This window comes from Nanorana parkeri, unplaced genomic scaffold (assembly GCF_000935625.1).
Source record: "Nanorana parkeri isolate BGI_ZX_2015 unplaced genomic scaffold, ASM93562v1 scaffold786, whole genome shotgun sequence".
Lineage (NCBI taxonomy): Eukaryota > Metazoa > Chordata > Amphibia > Anura > Dicroglossidae > Nanorana > Nanorana parkeri.
The window spans coordinates 706644-729304 of record NW_017307054.1 but is presented as its reverse complement, the minus strand read 5'-3'; the positions used below and the strand labels follow the sequence as shown (position 1 = coordinate 729304).

Here is a 22661-nt window from a genome sequence, read left to right as displayed (position 1 = left end):
CCCCCCACCCCCCAGCTCTCCCCCTCTTCCCCTGCTCACTTGACTTCTCATCTCAGTACAGAGCTCACCTCTCCCCTCCCTCAGGGATCCTCCCATCACTGTTAGTCTTCGGTTTACACAAATAAGCGTGTGTGTGTTTTTTCCAATTCTCCCTCCCACGCTGACTGCCTTTTGGTCCCAAGCTGCAGGTATTGGTGCAGTGTGTCCAGTGTTGGATCTGGCAGGGGGGGACGACAGAGCAAGAAAACTGACGCTTCCTCTGCCATTCTACCAATCCGGCGGGACGGGCAATGCAGGCAAGCAAATTAGGCAGCCTCCTCAGCACACGATGGACCCCCGCGGCTGCCTAATTTTCTTGCCTGCATTGATGCTTCTGGTTTTGTGCCCTAATTGTTCCGTGCGACCGCATTGGTAGAATGGCAGAGGAAGTGTCAATTTTCTTGGGGAGGGGGGGATTGCTCTGTCCCCCCCCCGGATCCAACACTGGACACACTACACCAATACCTGCAGTGTGGCGGGGGGAGCGAGAGTTAGAAAAAAAACACACACATACATTGCAGCTTGGGACCAGGAGGAGGCCGAGTGGGAAGTTCAAACTCACCTATACAGTCCACAGATGAGAGGCACTCCACACATTTCATGGCTGCCAGATGGTGAATGAGTGGTTCAGGCGTTTAACAGAACGAGAGTTGTGTCAGGTAGGTACAGCCACACTGGCTCCAAAGTCACACGCACGCAGCGTGCACCGGCACAGCAGAGAGAACCTAGGGGTGGGGTTGATCTTACAGCAGCCCGAGCCCCGTCCATACCACGGCCACTCACTGCAACGATTCCGTCCTTACCCCTCGGCACCCTCAGGCGCCCGCTTGAGCTGCCTTACAATGGCGCCGGGCCTGAGTCTAATATCCCATGACAGTATGAACATATCCCAAACATCTTCAAAGAAATATCTACATATGTAACTGTCTGTCTTAAAAATAGCAGTAGCTGCATTTATTCTTCTTTAGGGTAGCCTAGCCGGTCAAAGCATGATAACTACAAATTGTGTTATTTCACAATGATGAACTTTATATTGTAGAATTTTATATTGCAGAGGTATAAACATCTTATTTATATACAAAGAAGTTAACTAAATGTGCTAAAGTATTTTACATTTTTCATAACTAACATTACCCACGACATGCTTTATGATGGAACTCTCAACCTTGTTCTACAACAGGAAATCAGTCTTCTCTGTGAATGAAGCTGGACAAATGAATGGGTCAGCAGGAGGAGTTGGTGGTGGCAGTGGAGGAGGACCAAGTGAAGATGATGAGATGCCAAGTGCCCATGAGATTGGAGAAGAGCTTTCATGGACAGGCAGGTGAGTAATCCATCTGTTGTTTAGTTAACTGTCAATCAGTTGTTTCTTTTTAAAGCAGAAGTACAACTTCCCTTCCCTTGCAACCAAGGATGGTGCCATCCTGGCCTCTATTTAGATTGCAGTTGCCAATGTGCTGCACATGTGATCAGCTGTGACACCAGCCATTTGAGGGCTTTAAAATTTGGTTGTGAGCTAAAATAAGCACACTGGCAACCTTGACAGTTGGCATGCCTTTACTGAGTAACTGTTTTGGAAGACATGAAATTGGTGCTGAAAGTTCCTCTTTAAGAGGTCAAGAATCACAATTGTCAATTGGCGTGGCACATACCGGCGTTCTCTCACCTCTCGATCCTGTCACAGCTCTATGCCGTGACAGGGGAGGGGCTGGATTCCCCCCTCCGATCCGCCAGCGCTGACTGGCGGAGTGGACGAGGGAGGGGGTGGGTACAGCTGGCTCTGCCTCTAGATAGGCAGAGCCAGCTGTCAGTCACGCAGCTGGGGGGATCCCAGCACAATTGTCGGGATCCGCTTCAGCTGCGGCGTCTCAGTATACCGCGAGCTACAGCTCGAGGTATACTGAGCCTAGGGTGACGGGAGGACGCTAGTTTGTGTCCTCCCGTTACCCTAAGGAGAACTATGGGGAAAAAGCCTTAACCCCATAGTTCTCCTTTAATATACCACGGTTTTTAATTCATACATGGGTGTACAAGACAAGGCTTTTTTTTACATTTGGATCTCTTTTCAACTGTGACCTGCATATGGGACAGATAGGAGACAGTCCTACAAAATTAAACAGGAGTTCCCTTGTGCCTGACAGCTGGGCTAAAGGGATATGAAGCCCTCTTTGTCCAGGCAAAGTATTGGGTCTGGTCTAGCCTTTTTTCCATAGCTTTGGTGTCATCCCCATGCTTCTTTATGATATATAGTTATATGTTACAAGTGTTTATTTATTGAGCGCTGAATGATGCTCATCTCAGTGTTCTGCAGTTCCCCTGGTTACAGATTGGAGAATTACAAGACTATTGGCAGGCAAAATAGCTCCCAAATGTGGATTTCAACTGTTTGATGGGATTTTAATCCTAAAGTAACCCTTCCATGGCAAATTAAGGTCCACCTTTAGGCCAGGCCCGTACAACTCCCAGTCCCAATGCAAATAACTTTAAAAATAATGTTTACCCCCCCTCCCCCCCCCCTTCCCTCAGCTGGGCCTCTGATGTAGTAAGGAAGTGTGACATCTCTATGCTTATGAGATTGAAATACATTTATGTTACCATGTCTAAACTCGAACACTTAAACCTAATACGTTGTTGCAGATGCTTCTATAATGTAAAAACTTAATCCCTTTATTCAGCATTTAGTTAAATCATACATATAAGGTTTATCCACAGGAACTTCCTATCCTAGGGTGACAATGCTTTCTCGGTTCAACTACAGCGTTGCCACCCTTGGAGAAGGGAGGAGGATGGAGTGGGGAGCAGGGGCAGGGGAGTAGCTTGATTTGCTGTGTCTGTGTATTTGTGGAGACACACACAGCTAACAGTGTGACTACATAGGACCCTGCAAGGGAAAGGAGTCACTCTAAGGCCCCATTCACACCAGGGCGGATGCGTTTCAGCGTGGTTTCCACGCAAATTTTAAAGCGGCGGTTTCGGGTGTTTTTAAGCGTGTTTCAGTGCTGAAACGCAATTAAAAACGCCCAAAAACGTGCTGATCAGCGCGTTTCCATTCAAATCTATATGGAATGCGCGTTGATCAATGCAGAAAAAAAGGCTCAGGGAGCATTTCGGAGTCGCACGATCACATGTAAGGTGCCCATAGGAATGTATAGGGTCGTTCATGACGGTGGTTCAGCATTAGACAAATCCACGCGACCGAACCGGCCTGGTGTGAACAGGGCCTAATACAGGATATCTGGAGCAGTGCTCAGGGGACCAGCTGATTCTACAGGAAGCTAAAACTTTTAAACATCAAGAAGCAGAACCTACTGTAATGATTTCATCAGCATTTGAAATAGCTTAAAAATCCTTTGACATTAATATCACTTTAGATAAATATATATACATATATATTGTACGTCGTTTTCACACACATTCATGCACGCTGCGTTGCTAAAAAGGGCTGCCTACTCTTCTTTTTTCAACCACGAACTGATGCAGTGTAATGCCGTGAACTACACTCATTGCACATTATTCATTTTTTTTGCCTATGCATTTGGGATGTGCTTATGAACACATCCAAACACATCACCCTGAGAGCTTTGTTTTACTTTAATCCAGTCAGCGTATTAATGGCGTAACAGATACATACAACTTGTATTCCATTTTGTTTTGGTCCTTTTGTCCCTGTTTGTATTTCCTTATCCAGGTTCTGTGGAGGTCTTTATCTGGACATTAAGAGGAAGCTGCCGTGGTTCCTCAGTGACTTCTACGATGGCTTTCACATCCAATCAATTTCCACCATTCTTTTCATCTACCTCGGCTGCATAACCAACGCCATAACATTTGGAGGGCTGTTAGGGGATGCCACAGACAACTATCAGGTACGGGAATCATTATCTGGAGATGATAGAGGTCCTCATGGTTGAGGTGGACTGACAGCCATGGTGCTCAATGTAGATAATAGACGTGATTGAGGATAGGACATCAATAGGACCAGATGCCCCCTCAGTGCACAGTCCCTTTCCTTACCTTATTGCAAAGTCAGATTCTACTTTTTGGAGAAGGGGACAGGAGGAGTGAGAGCACCCCGTGGAGAGTGGGAGTAGATTCATAAAATGTAACAAATCCTTCAAAGGAATACAACAATCAAGCTGGTCACCAGACTAGACCTACAACAAAAACAATATACAGCGCTCTCAGGTGGAATATGAAAGTGGTGTGGTATGCAGCCCTAGAAACCAGGAGGGGTTTTAGTTGCACCAGACTAGACCTGCAGCTGAGCTATTACCCTAACCCTTTACTTTCAAAAGTATCAATGCTGGCCATATACTGCTCAAATTTCAGACAAGTCTTGCTGATTCAGTCAAAATTTGAATAGAGTGCGGCCCCTCGATAAAAGGAGATTGTCAATTGATTAGTATAACGCAGTGATCCATAAACAGAATTTCGGCCTAAAACCCCATTTTTGGAGTATGTATATTAAATATTGCCATGAGAGGGAATTGAACGCCTTTTGCATGCCCAAAGACAGCAGCATAAAGGGAATGCCACGTTGGCTAGCTTTCTCAATTAGGAGGCAGGCTCTCCGCACATTATCCCCAGCTTGTCGTCTGGGGATGATTTGGTCGGCTCTTGTCGTTCTGAGTTTATCGATAAGCCAAGCCAATCGGAGCAGTCTCAGGAGGCCGACAAGTTAGTGGGATGCATCACTGCAGGGATGCAAGGACGGCTTACTGAAATCACAGATCTACAACTCGGAAGTAGGAGAAAAGTCCTCTATCTGGCGATGTCATCCATCTGTATCGGAGTCTGAGACCCCTGAGGTGTGTTGCATCTGTTGTGGTGAGCGCGGTGGTTGGGGTACCCTGGGGGTCTCAGGATGAGTGGCACGACGTGGGCTGCGTTGATCCAATGGCATGGGGCGATGTGTGTGGGAATCTGCTACAAGTAGGCCCAGGTCTCCAAGTAGGCTCAAGGCGTCTGCCAAGGTGGTGGCTTGGTGCTGGCGGCCTCTATACATGAAAAGAAGGCGGAATGGAAAACCCCATCTGTAGGCTACACCATGGTGTTGTAGGTGCTGGAGGGCAGGTTTGAGCTCCCTTCTTTTGGTGATGGTGGTGGGAGCGAGGTCAGCAAACACCTGATAGCCATGATCTTGGAATGAAAGGTTCCCTTTTTTCCTGGACTCCTGCAGAATCGATTCCTTTGTGCGGTAGTAGAGGAATTTTATGATAATGTCCCTTGGGGGTCCATCCTTCGCTCTGCGTGTGAGAGCCCGGTGTATGCGCTGAAATTCCAGCCTATCATGAGGGATGGATGGCACCAGTTCTTGAAGCAGGGCTGTGGTGAAGGCCTGGAGGTCAGTCACTGATTCAGGGATGCCGCGAATCCGAAGGTTAGAGCGACGGGATCGATTTTCAAGATCCTCCAATTTAGACATTAGTTGCAGGTTTTCGTCTTTGATGTTATCTAGCTCACGATCATGAGTGTCCAGTGCCACAACAGCATCATCCATTTTGGTTTCTAATTCAGCTGTTCTGTGCCCTAGATCACGGATCTCTTTTGTCAGCTTCTCTGTGATCTGTTTAGAGGTGCTGTGTAGGGCCTTCTGTAGCATACGGTCTATTTTTTGCAGAAGTTCTTTGTGTCCAGATCTCTCCCTGGTAGGGGAGGGAGAGCTTGCCCTGCTACCTGTGTCTTCCCCCTCTGAGTGCGGGAAGCGTGGGGTAGAGGCTCTCATGTTTGTGCTGGATCGGACGGGAGTCAGCGCCATTTTGGCTGCAGAGGCCGCCAGAGCTTCCTTGATGTCACGGCTCTTCGTCTTGGTTTTAATGCCTGTGGGGGCCATGGTTATGCGGCCAGGTCTTTACCTGTGAAGGCGGTGCGGGATGCTGCTCAGATGGTGAGTCTCGGCCGGTGCATTAGTCCCCCGAGATGCCGGCGAGGTAAGGAGCGGCTCTAATGCGCGTCAGCCATCAAGCGCGCCGCGCATGCGCCCCCTGTCAATTGATTTTTATCAAAGAAGCATGTTGGCTGCAGTCGCTTTTCGGGTATTCTGAGAGTAGCACACCCATTGCTGTCAGAATACAATAGCCCGGCGGGGGATTTCCCCATCCACAGTGTTTAGCACGGATGAGGAATGAAGCGTTTTTTCTTGTTCAGCTCTCGGGTGTGTTACAGCACACATTAATGTGCATTGCATTAGGGCAGCCATAGAGTTGCCACCTTTTCTTCCAGCGAAACCTGAACACTAGCGATGAACGAACATTTTTCGGCGAGAATGAGTCACGGCTTATTCATATGTAAATAGTGTCATCCATTCATATGTAAATATCACAGTTGAGACTATTTTCAGTGGGGGGCCAGTAGCCCCTATCTTAATTTTGGTTGCCCCTGTCTGCCTGACATCATGTGTCTGGGTTTCAGCTGCCATGAAACCTTAACACAGCATTCAAAACCCTGACTGTCCGGGTGAATCCTGGACAGGTGGCAACCCTAGGCAGCCAATGCACCTCAACGGATAAATTAATGTACATGACCTATTTATAGCAACGCAGTGCACAACAAAGCACAGTACTGACCAGCCATACAACCTGTGTTTTACTATACGGTACAATGTACTAGGGGCCATTCACAATGAATGGCTCTGCAGCACACTTCATATAGAGCCAGTGTAAATGAATATAAAGCATTTGGTCAGTCCTACAAAGCAGAGATAAAAGCTTTCTCTGATTAGTAGAAACCATCAGACACATGCACCAGTAGTTCCAGATAGATAGATAGATAGATAGATAGATAGATAGATAGATAGATAGATAGATAGATAGATAGATAGATAGATAGATAGATTGTCCATACCAGGTCTTTATATTCTAGCAGCTTTTACAATATATTTGAAGACAATTATGTGACCAGTGTTTACAGATAAATGCTCTATTTTACCTCTTATTTAAATATGAATCTATGAACTGAGATTTGGGTGACCGGCCTATACTGGAGATTATAATTCTTATTCATTAGAACAGATAAAAGTGCAATGACAATGTGCAAGTTCAGTAATCCACAGCAACCAATCCAAACTCATCCTGGCTCATCTGACTGGAGTAAGATGAAATCTGATTGGCCCTATAGATTACAAGATTTAGTCTCCATCCAGAGCCTGTGGCTGTGTATGTACAGAGGTACCTTCTGAAACATGAACATTAAAAGATTGGCCATTACCCCAGCAAAGGATACAACACAGACTGTTATTGATTACGTCACCCTGTGAAAAGTTTTTTGCTTTTCTCTTAATAAATTAAACATATTACAGGACATATGCCGGGGTCATAGCAATGTGGAAAATACATGATCAATAACAGACTATTGCATTCCTCTAACATTCGTCTGAGTGTAGCAGAATCATTATTCTTGTCTTTACCAGTCAATGTAGAATGAATCATCTGACACATTTTGCCTTGTCAGGGAGTGATGGAGAGTTTCCTTGGTACAGCAATGTCAGGCTCCGTGTTCTGTCTGTTTGCTGGACAGCCTCTTATCATCCTGAGCAGCACCGGTCCTATTCTCATCTTTGAAAAGCTCCTGTTCGATTTCAGCAAGTAAGTGAAACCATCGTACACCTCAATAGACACTGCAGCAATGAGCCCAGTAAAGGTTTTTATTAACCATTCCCCTGATGTCATTATTATGGCCACTAGATGGAGGTCAGGAGCATAGGAAATAATTAAATATTTCCTATGCTCCTCAGCTCCATCCGGTGGCCAAAATATGGTATTACATTATTTTACATTCAAACTGACAAGAAAAAAGACTAAGAACATCCGTTTTTGCCTCTATTTGCACAAAAAGAACATTCACACAGATTTGCAGGGTGAATGGATTTGCAAATTGTTTATAAATAGACCCCTTAGAGCAGGGGCGGGGAATCTCCGGCCCTCCAGCTGTGGTGAAACTACAAATCTCATGATGCATCTGTCACTGGGAGTCATGCTTGTGGCTGTGAGAATCTTGCAATGCCTCATGAGATTTGTAGCTTTACCACAGCTGGAGGGCCGGAAGTTCCCCACCCCTGCCTTAGAGTCTGGGCATTGTGTAGAATGTTCATTATGTAGAATGTTCAAAAGTTACACATCACCCAAGGTATCTTGTATAAGGCTTATACTGATGACAGCATGTGAAACAACACATATTAAGGAAGAGGCGCAGTGGAGGTCAGGCATGTTATGTGCACCAATGTCCTCGTAAGGCTTCACGTGATGGGTATTAGGTCACGTGATGGGTATCTGAATATCAGGGTCATATAGGAGTCTCATAGTACCACATGTAGTAAAAGAAATAAAAGGAAACTGTAAGTTGGGGAAAAGAAAGAAAGAAAGAAAGAAAGAAACATAAGTACTGGGCCTCACTTCACCCCTCTGAACTGTAGGAGTGATAAACTGTCCATGACATTTGTGTGAGTCAGTGAATATACACATTAGTATAGTGGCTCAGTGGTTAGCCATTCTGCCTTGCAGCACTGGGCGTCCCTAGTTCAAATCCTGGTAAGGACACTATCTGCAAGGAGTTTGCATGTTCTCCCTGTACTTGTGTGGGTTTTCTCTGGGTACTCCAAAGAGGGGGGCAGTGTAAGTACCTGAATCTGACTAGATTGGTATCATGCCTTTCCCTGTACAGCAGAGCTCAGGGTAGAAGAAGGAGCCAATCAGCTGTTCCGCAGTGCTCATGTGCTAACAAGGGGCATCCTGATAGGAGCAGAGAGATGAGCCCGTTAGTGTCTTGTTTCTCCTTTAACTGGCCAGTCACAGTCTGGGGGACGGACAAGACTTTTAAATGTTACTTAACTATATACTTAACAGCTATGCCAGGCAGGTGATGTACATCATTGCCAGCGGCCATCTTGGTGACGGACGCCGGCAAAGAGAGAAGGGGCTATTGACGAGACGGGATCAGGTATGCCACACACTCCGCTGTTGGGCTCTTGGGTCATTTTGGTATTATCCCCTCTGACCTGTCAGTCATTTTGATATTAACCCCTCTGATGGTGTCACCTGGTGTGGGCCACACCCCCCTTGTGACGTCACTGGTACCAAGGGTGGGCAACTCTGTCCCTCCAGCTGCTGTGGAACTACAAGTCCCATGAGGCATTGCAAGACTGGCAATTGCAGGCATGACTCCCAGGGGCAACAGCATGTTAGGATTTGTAGTTTTGCACAGCTGGAGGGGTGGAGTTGCCCCCCCCCCCCCGCTATATACTGTATACCATAGTAATTAACGGATCATGGGATCCAAAGACTGTAAGGACTTCACTCAAATTCAGTGTTGTGTGTGCAGAGCGTATGACCCATGAACAAAATGATCATTAAATGTCATTCAAAACACTGTAATCAAGTTAACCCTTTGCCTCCAGGAGCAATGATATAGACTATATGGAATTCCGCCTGTGGATCGGTCTCCATTCAGCCCTGCAGTGCCTTATTCTGGTGGCCACAGACGCCAGCTTCATTATTAAGTACATCACACGTTTCACCGAGGAGGGATTCTCTACGCTCATCAGCTTCATTTTCATTTATGACGCCATTAAGAAGATGATTGGGGCTTTCAAGTATTATCCCATCAATTCCGACTTCAAGCCCGACTACGTCACTACTTACCGATGTGAATGTGTGGCGCCAGACCCAGGTCAGTGGACATATTGATCTTCCATCACTTTGGTTAATGTATTAAAACAGGGGTAGGCAACCTTGGCACACCAGCTGTGGTGAAACTACCAATCGCATCATGCATCTGTCTCTGAGAGTCCTGGCTGTGGCTGTCAGAGTCTTGCAATGCCTTATGGAACTTGTAGTACCACAGCAGCTGGAATGCTGAGTTTGCCTACCCCTGCATTAAAACTTCCTTGTATACAAAAAGTGCTAGAAAAGGAAAATATTCTGAGCGCCTAAAGCAAACAATCATAATCTTTGTTACATTGTCAAATCTGCACAGTAAGAATGAAACATTTCTAACAATTTTCATACACAAAGCCGGAAATGTTGTCATTTAGTGTCCCTGATCAGAACTGACTGTTGTGTTCCACAGCAACCAATCAAATCTACTGAGAAAAATGACAGCTAGGAGATGAAAGCTTGCATCTGAGTGGTTGCTGGGGAGCTGGACAGACAGTTCTGGCTACAGACACTTTGTTAAAGTATGCCCATTGCTTGAAACGGAAAAACACTTAGAGGGGTTACTAATGTATTAGATATCAGTTCATACAATCATGGAGGCTCAGTATCACACATGAGTGTTACCTAGGGTGGTCTGCATCCAAATGCAGCCTGTCTAGTAAGGCTCGCTCCTCCAGACTGACACCCACCAATCAAGGCATTTTAATATTTGCATAATTCCTACAAAGAACCAGCCCCCTGCTTGCATCAGAACTGAGAGCTCTTAAGAGGAGCTCTGATGCAGGGTGCTGTAATGTTTTCAGGAAGCTACTGTGTGTACAACACCCTGCCAGCCCCTCCCATCAGCCATGATCTGCCTACATTGCATAAAGAAGCACAGAGACTCAGTGATGATGTCATTGGGTCTATCATAAGGTAAGGAATGAAAATGGAAAGGGTTTATTGAAAATTTTAATTAACATATTGATGACGAGGGAAAGGTGGAAAGAGGGAAGGCACAATAACAGCAGATTAAAGTGACACTAAACTCAGGAGTTGAACCTGAAAAATACATTCAAGTACCCTAACTATTAACAGAAATGTATCTTATTTGTGTATCACTCGGCTGTAGATCCTCAAATCATCTCTGCATTGGTGCTGATACTGTCCTTCCTTCTGGAGGGGGGCTACTTTTGTTCCCCATGGTCCCTGTGTGTGTTGTAAAGTAGCCACCGCTCCAAGCTCACTCCTGTGATGGACTATTCATTTGTATTGAGATTGTAGTCCATCACAGTCCATATTGTAAAGCGATGTGCAAACTATTGGCGCTATATAAATCCTGTATAACAATAATAATATAGTGGAGTATACTTTTGATGCAAAGCAAACTACTAAGATACAACAAAGGTGATGAGTGAGTCTGAGAGGATGAACACGTTCTGGACAATGTGGATTCTACATAACTTGTTAAAACAACTATTGTAACTGATATCTGCCACATCTCTCCTTATTCTCTGCATGTCTGTTCTCTGGCTGCCCCTAATCTGGGTAAGTATTCCAACAAAACATTTCAGTAGTTTCTTCCAACCTCTTCCAAGAAATGTGTTGTGCTTCCAATTTGATACTTATGTACAGACACGTGTGGGGTCTATGGGTAACGTAAGCAATATAGGCTTCATAATATAAATGTCTTGTTATAACTCTATAAATTCATTACTATCTGAAGATAAATCAATTTAAAACTCAGCATTTATTTTCAATTGAAAGCTAGCAAATCTGATTACACATCTCATGAAATGTGATGATCCCAGAAGGGAGACTTTACTTGGAGAAGTTGAATACCCCCCTCCATGGCATGAGTAGCTGAGACATATGCAACTTGGCACCCCCTGTAGATTTCCTGTAGGAATACAGTATACTGTATGGAGAAACATCAAAGGACAGGTGACCACCACCACTCAGTATAAGGGTGCGTTCACCGCAATATCGGAAGCCACTTGCAATGCAGGGTCTTTTGACTTGCGATTGCTCCTTCTGATTTCCTTCTGATCTGTTGCATTCCGTTGCGGGTTTTTTTGACAACCTTTATGTAAGGTAACATGTCCTGAGTGGACATACTTCACTGTAATGGCTTGCAATGCATTGCGTTAGCGTACACTAGCACACTTTTTTGATGCATTACGTTGCACTGAAAAAAAGTAGAGCGCGCTCTACTTTTTTTTAGTGCAGCGTATGGCAATTCAATGCTGCATTGTTAACTGCCCCCATTCTCACTCATTAATTTTTTGTTGCCGTTGTGTTAAAAAATGGATGGTAATGCATTGCAACGGATCTTGTGTGAATGGGGCCTAAAACCAACATGTCACAAGGTCACAAGGTCAAAGCAAGAATCTAAAGCTGGCCATACATGGATTAAAATTTGCATGATTCCTGCTGAATTGGCCAAATTGTCATCCATAGGTAGCCCTATTATTTATTTATTACAGGTATTTACAGTATATATATTATTATATATTTACAATATATAGAGCCAACAATGTATGCATTGCTTTACACAGTGCACATTCACATCAGTCCCTGCCCTCGAGGAACTTACAATCTAAGGTTCCCATCTTACATGCATACAGGGCCGATTTGGACTGGAGCCAATTCCGTTCCATTCCGTTGCATTGCAAAGTGATGAAAAAAAGTAGAGCATGCTTGACTTTTATACTATACTTATGCTATACTATACTTATAAGTAATAACACTGTTGTATACTGTATGTATGACATCTGCATGATTCAAAAATGTTATGGTCGTTCAAATTTTAGGTGCTACCACAAAATACATTTATATACCATTACGAGATGTTTTCCGCTTTCATTAAAAACATGGAAAGTTCCTCAGTTGGGGGAATAATGTTAGTGGAAGGCATCCATTCCATTATTCTGTTCACACATCTGCTCCAAGGCTGTCCAAAGCTAAGTTCACACTAGGGCGATCCGTGACCGTTCAGCAATCATGCATTAAACCGCACACCACCGCCGATCACGCTGGAGGTGCTATTATTTTCTAATGGCATCCCAGTCGCTCCAGGCAGATTGCGCTGTTTCCCGCCGCGATACCTCCCGTGCAATCGCGGGTCAAAAAACATGTACCTTTTTTCAGTGATTGCTACGTGGATATAACCCAATTGAAATCAATGGGGACGCGCATCCCAGGATCACCGATATTTGAACCTAGCTTCACGTAGGGTATACACTGAAGTGAAATTTCGATGGAACGGTTGATTCTGGAATGTTCGTTTGACTTTCTAATAGTTGATGGGGTCAAATTGGTGATCGATTTGGACTGCAGTCATATAAAAAATTCAAAGGAGCATGTTGGAAAATTTTGCTCAATTCTAACAGTGAATGTGGTTTTCGTTCGGAAAAATTCCATTCATTACAAAAGTGAATGTTAAATCACAACGAAAATCAAGCGAAATTTCGAACGACACTCGTCAAGTCTCTGATGGCATTATCGAACGTTTCAACAAGAGTTTTCTATAAACGTTCGTTTGAAAATCTACCGGTGTATAACCTTCTTAAGTTTTTGAAACCTCTAGGCTCTATTTGCCTTGACAGCTCCAGACTCATAAACATATTTCTGGGAACCTCTTGATATTCATATGATTAGAAAGAGCCACAACCCTCTGAGACACTTTCCCACATTTCCCACTTATTATATGAAAGCAGAAAACTAACTATAACTTTAACTATATTTCTTTATATTGTGCATGAAAGCAACTACTAAATCAAACCTCTTGTTTTTTTCTAGTGAACACAACTTTTTTCAATGCTTCAGCTATGTTTGCACCAAACAACACTAACACAACTTTGGTAAGTAATGAACAGCAGATCTGACATAAAGCAGAAAAAATAGTCTTGAGATTTGACTCAAGGTACAAAGCATGATGATAGTTGTGAAAATCATAGTAAAAGAAATTGCAATTGGTTGACCATTCATTAAACAGTCTATTTATTAAAAATTTGCTTTGCGCATGTATCAATATTCATGCAAAGTCACTACTGATACTATTGCAAATGTTTTTAAAATGTTAATTTATGATATTTGCAGTGTCTTTCGCAGGGTGAATGTAAAATTTTTCTAATACCCCAAAAACATTTGATCCTAAGAAAAAATAATCAAAAACATAGGGATCTGGTATGGATTTGAATTGGGGGGCCCCATGCTGCAAAACATATCAAGTGTGGTCCCCCTTCACATTAGAGTCCTCCCTTCACATTAGGAGCCTCCTTCACATCATAACCCCCTCCCCTTTTCACATCAGGATCTCCCTTTACAGCAGGATCCCCCTTCTTTCACATCAGAGCTCCCTTTTACATTAGTAGCCCCCTTCAAAGAAGACCATTTCACATCAGAGTCCCCCTTTTTCACATCAGAGCTCCCCATTCACATTACAGTCCCCCTTTTCACATCAGAACTCCCCATTTTACATTCAGAGTTCCCCCTTCACATCATAGTACTCAGTCCCCCCTTAACACCAGGGTTACTACTGCGGCAGCATGGCGGGTGGGACGCAGGTCAGGCCTGGATGGAGGCATACTGCAGTCCTTTTCTGAATGGATCCCACCCTCCCTGGATTAGTGACATTCTTTACCATTGTGCTTGCAGCCTGCCTGCACCATGGAAAGGCATGACGCTATGTGAAAGTTGCGAGGCACCCTTGAGGAAGAGGCACCTTGGTTGAGAAAAGCTGACTTTAAACCATAGCCTAAGATCATAAGACTCTAGGAAAGAATAGCTTAAAAAAGCCTAAGAACATTTGACCAAGAGAGAGAATACCATAAGAACACTCAACTTTGCCCCATTCACACAACAGCTGCAGCTTTATACATTGTGGTAAAAAATCCCTAAAACTAATAAGTGAATTTACACGGATCAAATGTACAGACAGTTTTGCTGGACTAATAGCTATGTGAATTTTTGATAAATAAAGCCCTATATGTTGTGTGTGATGCTGTGTGTAAGATGTGTAAAAAATGAGGAAGCGCTAATAAACCAAATGGCAATATTTAGCGTTTTTTATTTAGTTTCGTGACCAGAGTTTTGGGGCGTTAATTTGCCCAGACACAGTTTAGCAGCATCAGCACGCATTACTTAATTAACAAAAACCCCTATGAATAATTTGTCGGCTTGACAGTAAAGTCCAAAAGCCAGGAACGCACACACAGATGTGCATGTTTTTACAGGTCCAACTAATGCCATGTAATTATCTACTGTATATGTGTGTGGCCCTGTATAAGGAAAACATCAAAGTATCACCGAAATATGATGCACCCTTGCAGGGGCGTCCCTAGCTTTTTGCCACCTGAGGTGGTTGGTGGGTTGTTCTGGTGGTGCACGCTAAGGGGGGGATACACAGGAAGGGGGTTAAGAAACCGAATATTTAATATATAAGTGAATCTGGCCAGAAAGGGTGTGGCAGGCACACTGCAAACCTTTTGCAGCAGAGTGGCCATGCCGCTCTGCCTGCCACCCCCCACCCCACGTCACCCAAAGAGATGCCGCCTTATGCGAGAGGCTTGTGCTGCCTCATTAGAGGGATGGCCCTGCACCCTTGTTTTACTTGTCTGCACACCTCAGGGCACTTGTAGGAAGATCCTGCAGTAGGGCTGAAGGGAGGAGATGTACAGATCCAAGGATTGCAGAAAGTATTCTCTGCACGTTCAAGTTATACCCAGCGATTTCCTTTCACAGCAGACTGTTCACTGATGAATTGTACAATCCAATTAGGTCTCTGCACAAAAAAATAGTTAGCATGCTGTCTCCAGTAGCACAATCTGGCTTTAGTTTTAATACAGAAATAATGAAACATGGTTGATGTTAAAAGGGGTTGAACCTGTATATACTGTAAGGGTATGGGCAGCATAATACAGCCCTGCAATCACATATGTATAATGTATACTGCATATATAATAAGTTCATGTCATTAGTTTCCAATGATGTCATAGGCTGTAATCAGACCATAAGACTGAATCCTCCACTCTATGCAAATGAGAGATACATTGTAATAGCCTGGTGTGACTACAAGGCTACAAGATACAGTTGGCTGAAATAGTGCTGTTCTAAAAATATTTTGGTTATTATCTTCCCCACATGAATTCCAAGTACAATGTCATGAATAATACAGCCTTGGACTGGAGCCAGCTGAGTATGAAGGAATGTCTAAAATATGGCGGCAGCCTACTGGGAAATTCATGTAATTACGTTCCAGATCTGGCGCTTATGTCCTTCATCCTGTTCTTTGGAACATACTCCATGACAGTAACACTAAAGAAGTTCAAGTTCAGCCGATACTTTCCTACCAAGGTAAGCTGTGATTGGAAGTTGTTTGAAGCAGTCTACATTTAATGCAATCAAATAAATATTTCATTTTGGTTTAATAATGCTACAGAGACGTGTGGATCAGGGGTGGGCAAACTTTGGCCCCCCAGTTCTGGTGCAACTACAAAACAATTAGCCATTGCAAGACTCTGACAGCCACAGGCTGAGACAGAGGCATGATCAGATTTGTGGTTTCACCACTGCTGGAGGGGCAATTTGCCTACCCCTGGTGTAGATCATATAGAATCCGTATCCATTTTACTGACCTCTGTATGTTACCTGTTTCCTCAGCTGCGCACCCTGGTGGCTGATTTTTCCATCGTCTTCACCATCCTCTTCTTCTGTGGTGTGGATGCATATTTTGAACTGGAGACCCCAAAATTGCATGTTCCTAGTAAAATTAAGGTTGGCCCTCATGTATCTTCCTGTCTGTAATACTCTTCTCAATCCCTTCCACTTTTCCTGTCATAATGTATGTCAATGTGTTTTATGAAGTAGACTCCATAACAGTTTTTTATTCTTTTCAGAAAATACTGCTGCAGGTTAAACAATATGCAGCAAATGTACCGTGCCTTAGAGACAGTGTTTGTCTGTTCTAACACAACTTGAACAACGACATAAAGAGAGTACAGGAGGGGTAACCCTCTAGTCGACAGAACATTTAATTTTAAAATATTCATTATAGAAAATTACAAGAAAATATTAATTATAGTTATGTTATATTTTTCCAAGTTTGGTTATGATTTGCTCAATTTGCTAACTACTGTATATAAACCAGCTTTGTATTCAGAATACTGATAGACAATATGCATGTTCTATTCAAGATGTCTTCATTGGGTCAGCTTTGCATCCGCTTGCAGCTACAGGAAAGCTTGTTTTCCATGTCAATCACTGCTAAAGAAAAATTCTGTTCACAATGAAAACCTCTATATGAGCTTTAATGGCAGAGCTGCTTAGATCTTCAAACTTAACAATTTTATCAAAATTTAGGAAGCTGGAAGGACTGCAAATATCCAAATTAACCTAATTAACTAAAATCTTGCTGTCTGGCCCCACCCTGCTTTAGAATCATTGTAGTTCAGTGGGAAGACATGATGAATCTGTGCCCACACCAACCATCATCTATGACATACTGAAAAGTTGACAGAATAGCCACTCGCAGCTCTGTGGTTTAATAATTCCTCCACATACGAGGTTACTCTGAAATTCTGGAAGACTGAAAGATTTATGTTTTTAATTTTTCCAGTAGGGCTATTTTTTCTGAAATTACATTACTAGATTAGTGATAAGTATGGCTTAGCAAAGTTCTTCTTTAGAGATCTTTTCTGCAATTTGTATTTATTGTTCATAGGTTGATAGAAGGGTCATCATAACTCTTCATTTGTCTGAGCTGTTGCCCTGACAGGCTTGTAAGGATATCAGGGAAAAGTATTTGGATGTGTTTCTCAACTTGGTCTGTCATATGGTCTACTAACTCTCTATTAAACTGTCCTTCTTCTTTCTTTCTTTCTTTCTTCTCTCTTGTTCATGCTGCTTTCTTAAGCTTCGTAAACTAATTAGTGACTTCTCAATCTTCATGTCCATTCTGATTTTTGTTGGTCTGGACATGCTATCTGGATTAAATACTCCTAAACTACAAGTGCCTACTGAGTTTAAGGTAAACAACCTGTTCACATGATAATAAAAAAGATGCATGGCTACATTATCTTCTGTTTGGCTTACCATAATATTGAACTGCCCAAAACTGTAAGAAAGTCCTGAAGAAAGAGGCAGTTTTGCATGATGTTAGTTTTGTGGGGTTTGGAGCCCAGTGTATTAGTTCTAAGTGCAAAACTTTATCACTGAAATCATGTCAATATAAAACAGGACTTCCAAATGTCCCTGGTCTTTAATCTATCCCTAGCTGTTAACAACCCCAAACACCTAACAATACTCCTGCTAGAGCCCTGCCACGTCACCTATTCCATACAACTAACCATTAGCGCTTAGGCTGCACATTAACATTTAACTTCAACCCCTAACCTAAGCCATCAACTTAAATGGACCACAAAACTTAACTGTAACACTTTATCAGCCCTTAAAGTAAAATAATTAACACAAACCTGCATCACAACATTTAAAGAGACCTTGTTAGGTCTCTAAAGGAATGAAAATAGCAGCACCCGGTAAAGGAACACGTAGTATACTCAGCTTTCTGATGGCTCCTGTCTCCTACCTCCCCACTCTTTTTAAGCACTGAAGCCTCTGTCAGTGTCTTTGGCATGTCACACCGCCATGCCCACACACCGTGGTTCCTTTCTCCAACCCCTACTTCATTACTAAGTTCTGCAGTGACATAGGGGCAGAGCAAGGAACCAAGTTGCATGGCAGGCTTTACCAAATATAAAAATATATTGCAGCACTGGAACAGAGGGGAGCTGGAGACAAAGAGTGCCGTGAAAGTGAGTATACTACCTGCTCTCTTACATGGAGCTGGACACCATCTTCTGACTGAAGCTCATTGGAAAGTTGTTGGCCAAGCTTTGAATTATGTAATATCCATACACTGGGGTATAACATTTACTATATTCCCTTCTTTCTAAATTTCAAGCTTTTTGTTCAGAGTTATTTTCGCTATAGATATTTTCTGTATTCTTCTCTCACCAGCCTACACGTCCAGACCGAGGTTGGTTTGTTTTCCCATTTGGTAAGAACCCTTGGTGGGTGTATGTAGCTAGTGCATTACCGGCTCTGCTGGTGACCATTCTAATCTTCATGGATGAACAGATCACTGCAGTCATAGTCAACAGAAAGGAGAACAAGCTTAAGGTATGCAGTTTTGTTTTACAATAAGTTACATATATGTTATTTACTGAAGTGATCACTGTATGTTTTATTAAGTTTAAAACACTTGGGGACCATAGTGTTTGTTATCTTTTTAGAAAACCTGTGGGTATCACCTTGATCTCTTCTGGGTAGGCATTCTGATGGCTGTTTGCTCCTTTATGGGTCTACCATGGTATGTGGCAGCAACTGTCATCTCCATCGCTCATATTGACAGCTTGAAAATGGAGACAGAGACCAGCGCACCTGGAGAACAGCCTCAATTTCTAGGAGTGAGGTAGGTCAGCAATAGACTGATATGTTTTTACATTGATCTTTTCCAGTTAGCTTCTTAATATTCTTTCACCTACCTGAGGCCTTTCTCTTGAGGGGAATCCTGCATAGAGGGATATCTGTTCATTAGGTTTGGATCCAAAGTCCACACTGTTTATGGAGGCAAGATCTGTATGCACTAACTCATTATCTTTTATGCTAGCAAAAATCATACTCTATATTCCAATAAACATTGTCCATAGCACCAATATTGTCTGTTTTAAGCTGTTCCACCAATGCCCACCCTACCTCTAGAATGCATCTCAAGAGCGTTTGGAAGCTAGCCTGCCCTACATTTACTTTTTGGGCTGAGCTTATTGAGGTTATGTGGATAACCCAACAACCAGGCACTCTTTGCTTTAAACATCACCCAAATTAAGCGTGGCTCCAAGCTGGTATACAGTATATGCAGCTACTGTATGTACTAGTCAAGAAACCTTTATCTTATAGTCTGTTGGGAACATTTGGCAAAGGGTTCTGTAAAAGAAGAATTCTCAATGCTGAACAATCTTTTCCTGTATTCCAGGTGAGGTCAGGGACATTGAATATAAATGGGCCATGTTCAAAGCCTCAACTGTAAAAGCAGTTTTGGGATTTTGCACAGAGTGTTGTTGGTGTTTGTCACATACAGGTCTATTCACTGAAGGGTGAAGAGTTTGGAGAAGGCAGGAGAAGTAAACAATCTAGGACAAAATAGCCGATTTGGAAAAATTATCCAATGCAGCTCACTTTCCAGTTCAGCTATGTTGTCCTAGATTGTTCCCTTCTCCTGCCTTCTCCAAACTCTTCACCCTTTTGTGAATAGACCCCATAGGAAGTGGCAGACACTAGCAGCAAGGAAAACTGTCAAGGTGAGGGAGAACTTTGGGGCAGTTTTTTAACAGTGTTCTACAGATTTAGCAGAGGGATACTGGCAGGCCAAAAAAGCTACAAGAGCTGTTGAAGGAGCAAAGGTTTCCGGAATAGGATATTTAAAAAAAAGATTGCCAGGCAGCCTGAAGGATTTTATGACATGTAGTTTGATGCATTAGGAAGAAGGTCTGAGCTCTACAAGTGCAAAGCAAAAGTAGGAGACTGTTGAACACTACTCAGAATATTGTAGAGATTTGAAAAAATGCACTTTAAGAAACTCTCCAGTCTGCTGAATGTGTCCTCAGGGTAAGAGGTGGTGCTGTAAAATGTGAATGATGTGAAAGCTGTAACCGAGGCTGTAGCTATACCAGTTGGATGTCTTCAGAGTGGCAATGATGCAGGAATAGATGAGCCTAAAATCTTTAAGGAGCAATTAAATTTTTCCAAGAGATGAAATGAAGGTTGAGCACTTTTTCCTTGACCAATTATATTATGAGCTTGGGAGCATGGTGGTTCAGTCTACATACTAAAAGGCAAATGGCCACTTTCCATTACATACTTTAAAGAAGTGGCTGCAATACTAAGGGGTGATGGGCCTGCTTTTCCAATTTATGTATTTTCACACCGAAAGTCATAGACAATAGGTAATATCAGAAAAAAACAAGGTAGCAGGTGCAAGTCTTAGAACCAAGGCTTCTTTATTGGATGACTGGGTTCAATCTTTGTGACAGGGTGAAAGGTAGATATTGGTCCAGGAGAAGCTGAAGATTTCTATTGAATGCTATTGGTGCCCTCTTGGAGTTTTGCCATCTTAAAGAAGTCCCCAGAGCAAACCAAGTGTGCACCGGCAAAATCATATCTCCTGGCCCTCAGGAAGAACTGTAGTCCATGGACTGACCTCATTCTACTTTTTCTGTGGCCCCTCCAAGACAAAGCAGTGTGAAAATTATGATGATGATCCTGAGTAATGTAGGTGATTACCGAACTTTTAATTGTAAAGCTACAAGTAAATTATTGTATAAAGTATATTGTGGTAATAGGACATAAAACCACCAGTGTTTTGTGTATTATTGGTTGCCATGGTACGTGGCCTACTGCTTCTACTTGTACCGGATTTAGAAAAAAAATAATTGAGAAGACCACTGAAGTGAAACATATGCATATCAATATTGTTATTTTTATTTTACCAGGGAACAAAGAATGACAGGGATTATAGTGTTTGTCCTTACTGGAATCTCAGTGTTCATGGCTCCTATACTAAAGGTAAATTGATATAATGTCTCTACAATAATTCAGATGGCTCCATTCTTGTTTTTCATAGGATCTATTTTCTGAGAATAATATCTTCAATCTGGTTTATTGACCTGGGCAGTAAACGTTATAGTGGTCTGCAGAAACACATACAAACTAGGCAATAGTTTCAATCATGTAAAGAAGTAGAAGCCTGACAATGTTGCTAGAGGTGGCAATGGTCAACTAAAGGTTATTTACTTATTATTACTTGATAGAGGTCACATTATAGAACACATTGGCAAGTGTCAAAGAGAAGTTGCAGTGTGAATTAAGTGATAACAGGAGCAAGTGGTGCTTGAAGTGATAACACAGATGTCGCCGTGTCCGATACAGTACATAACAGAAGTCACCAGCACTCGATGATATGTGCTAGAAGTGAAGCACGTTTTATTAAATTGTCACATGCGTCATACATCCAACGTTTCGGACTCCTTCACCAGAAGAAGGGACCCTGTGTGATTCTGTCACTATGTCGCCCAAAAGAAGGGACCCTGTGTGGACCCGAAACATTGGCTGTTTGACGCATGTGACAATTTATTAAAAAGTGCTTTACTTCTTGCACATATCATCGAGTGTTGGTGACTTCTATTATGAGAACCTTCACAGACACAATCTAGAATCATTACAAAATCCAATCTTGCTTGAAGAACTGGTACTTATGACAATACATGGAACATGTACAGGCTTATTTCATACAAAATAGCAGTTATGATTAATTCCCTATAACAACGTACATAACAAAACTAAAGTAATTTTTCCTAATATTTTTTTTCATTTGTTTTCATTTGTAAACCTGTCTTTTCATCTAATTTGAATATATAAAGAAATCTTTTGGTTCTCTTTCCAATTTCACGAATCTGCCAGAACATGTTTGTAATTGTTGAAAAGCTGGTGGCTTGTAAAGCTGCAGGCTTTACAATGAAAACCCCTGTGAAATGAAAGACTCTTCTAATAGATAACACACAATGATGATGATCATTTTATTGACCAATAAGGGAAGAAGATACAAACTTTCTTGAAACAGGTCTGGGATTCGTCCCACTGGACCGCTGCCATGGCACCAGGCTAGATGTGTTTGGCTGCTATCTTTGCCGATGATGCTATCCTGGCCACAACAAACTAGTGATATGGTTATTTTTGAATACCATGAAATGCATATCTGTTCACAGTACCACACTGACTTTTCTTTGTCATTTTTTGATTTTAGTATATTCCAATGCCTGTTTTGTATGGCATTTTTCTGTATATGGGCGTTGCATCACTCAATGGAATTCAGGTAAGTCTCCACTTTTATAACAATATTATGTTCTTCTAGTCTAAAATAAGGGTTCTCCTGTTGCTATT

At 42.6% G+C, this 22661-nt stretch overlaps 1 protein-coding gene across 1 annotated transcript in view; it reads left to right on the top strand.

Annotated features, from left to right (window-relative positions):
• SLC4A5 (solute carrier family 4 member 5) overlaps positions 1-22661 on the top strand; it is a 73128-nt gene that overhangs the window by 36259 nt on the left and 14208 nt on the right. Inside the window, exons 11-21 of the mRNA XM_018564839.1 lie at positions 1220-1363; positions 3728-3902; positions 7486-7619; positions 9428-9699; positions 13467-13528; positions 15822-16022; positions 16329-16442; positions 18684-18845; positions 18959-19137; positions 21215-21287; positions 22525-22593. Of these exons, the coding sequence (XP_018420341.1) occupies positions 1220-1363; positions 3728-3902; positions 7486-7619; positions 9428-9699; positions 13467-13528; positions 15822-16022; positions 16329-16442; positions 18684-18845; positions 18959-19137; positions 21215-21287; positions 22525-22593 (1585 nt within the window). The remainder of the gene's footprint in view (positions 1-1219; positions 1364-3727; positions 3903-7485; positions 7620-9427; positions 9700-13466; positions 13529-15821; positions 16023-16328; positions 16443-18683; positions 18846-18958; positions 19138-21214; positions 21288-22524; positions 22594-22661) is intronic.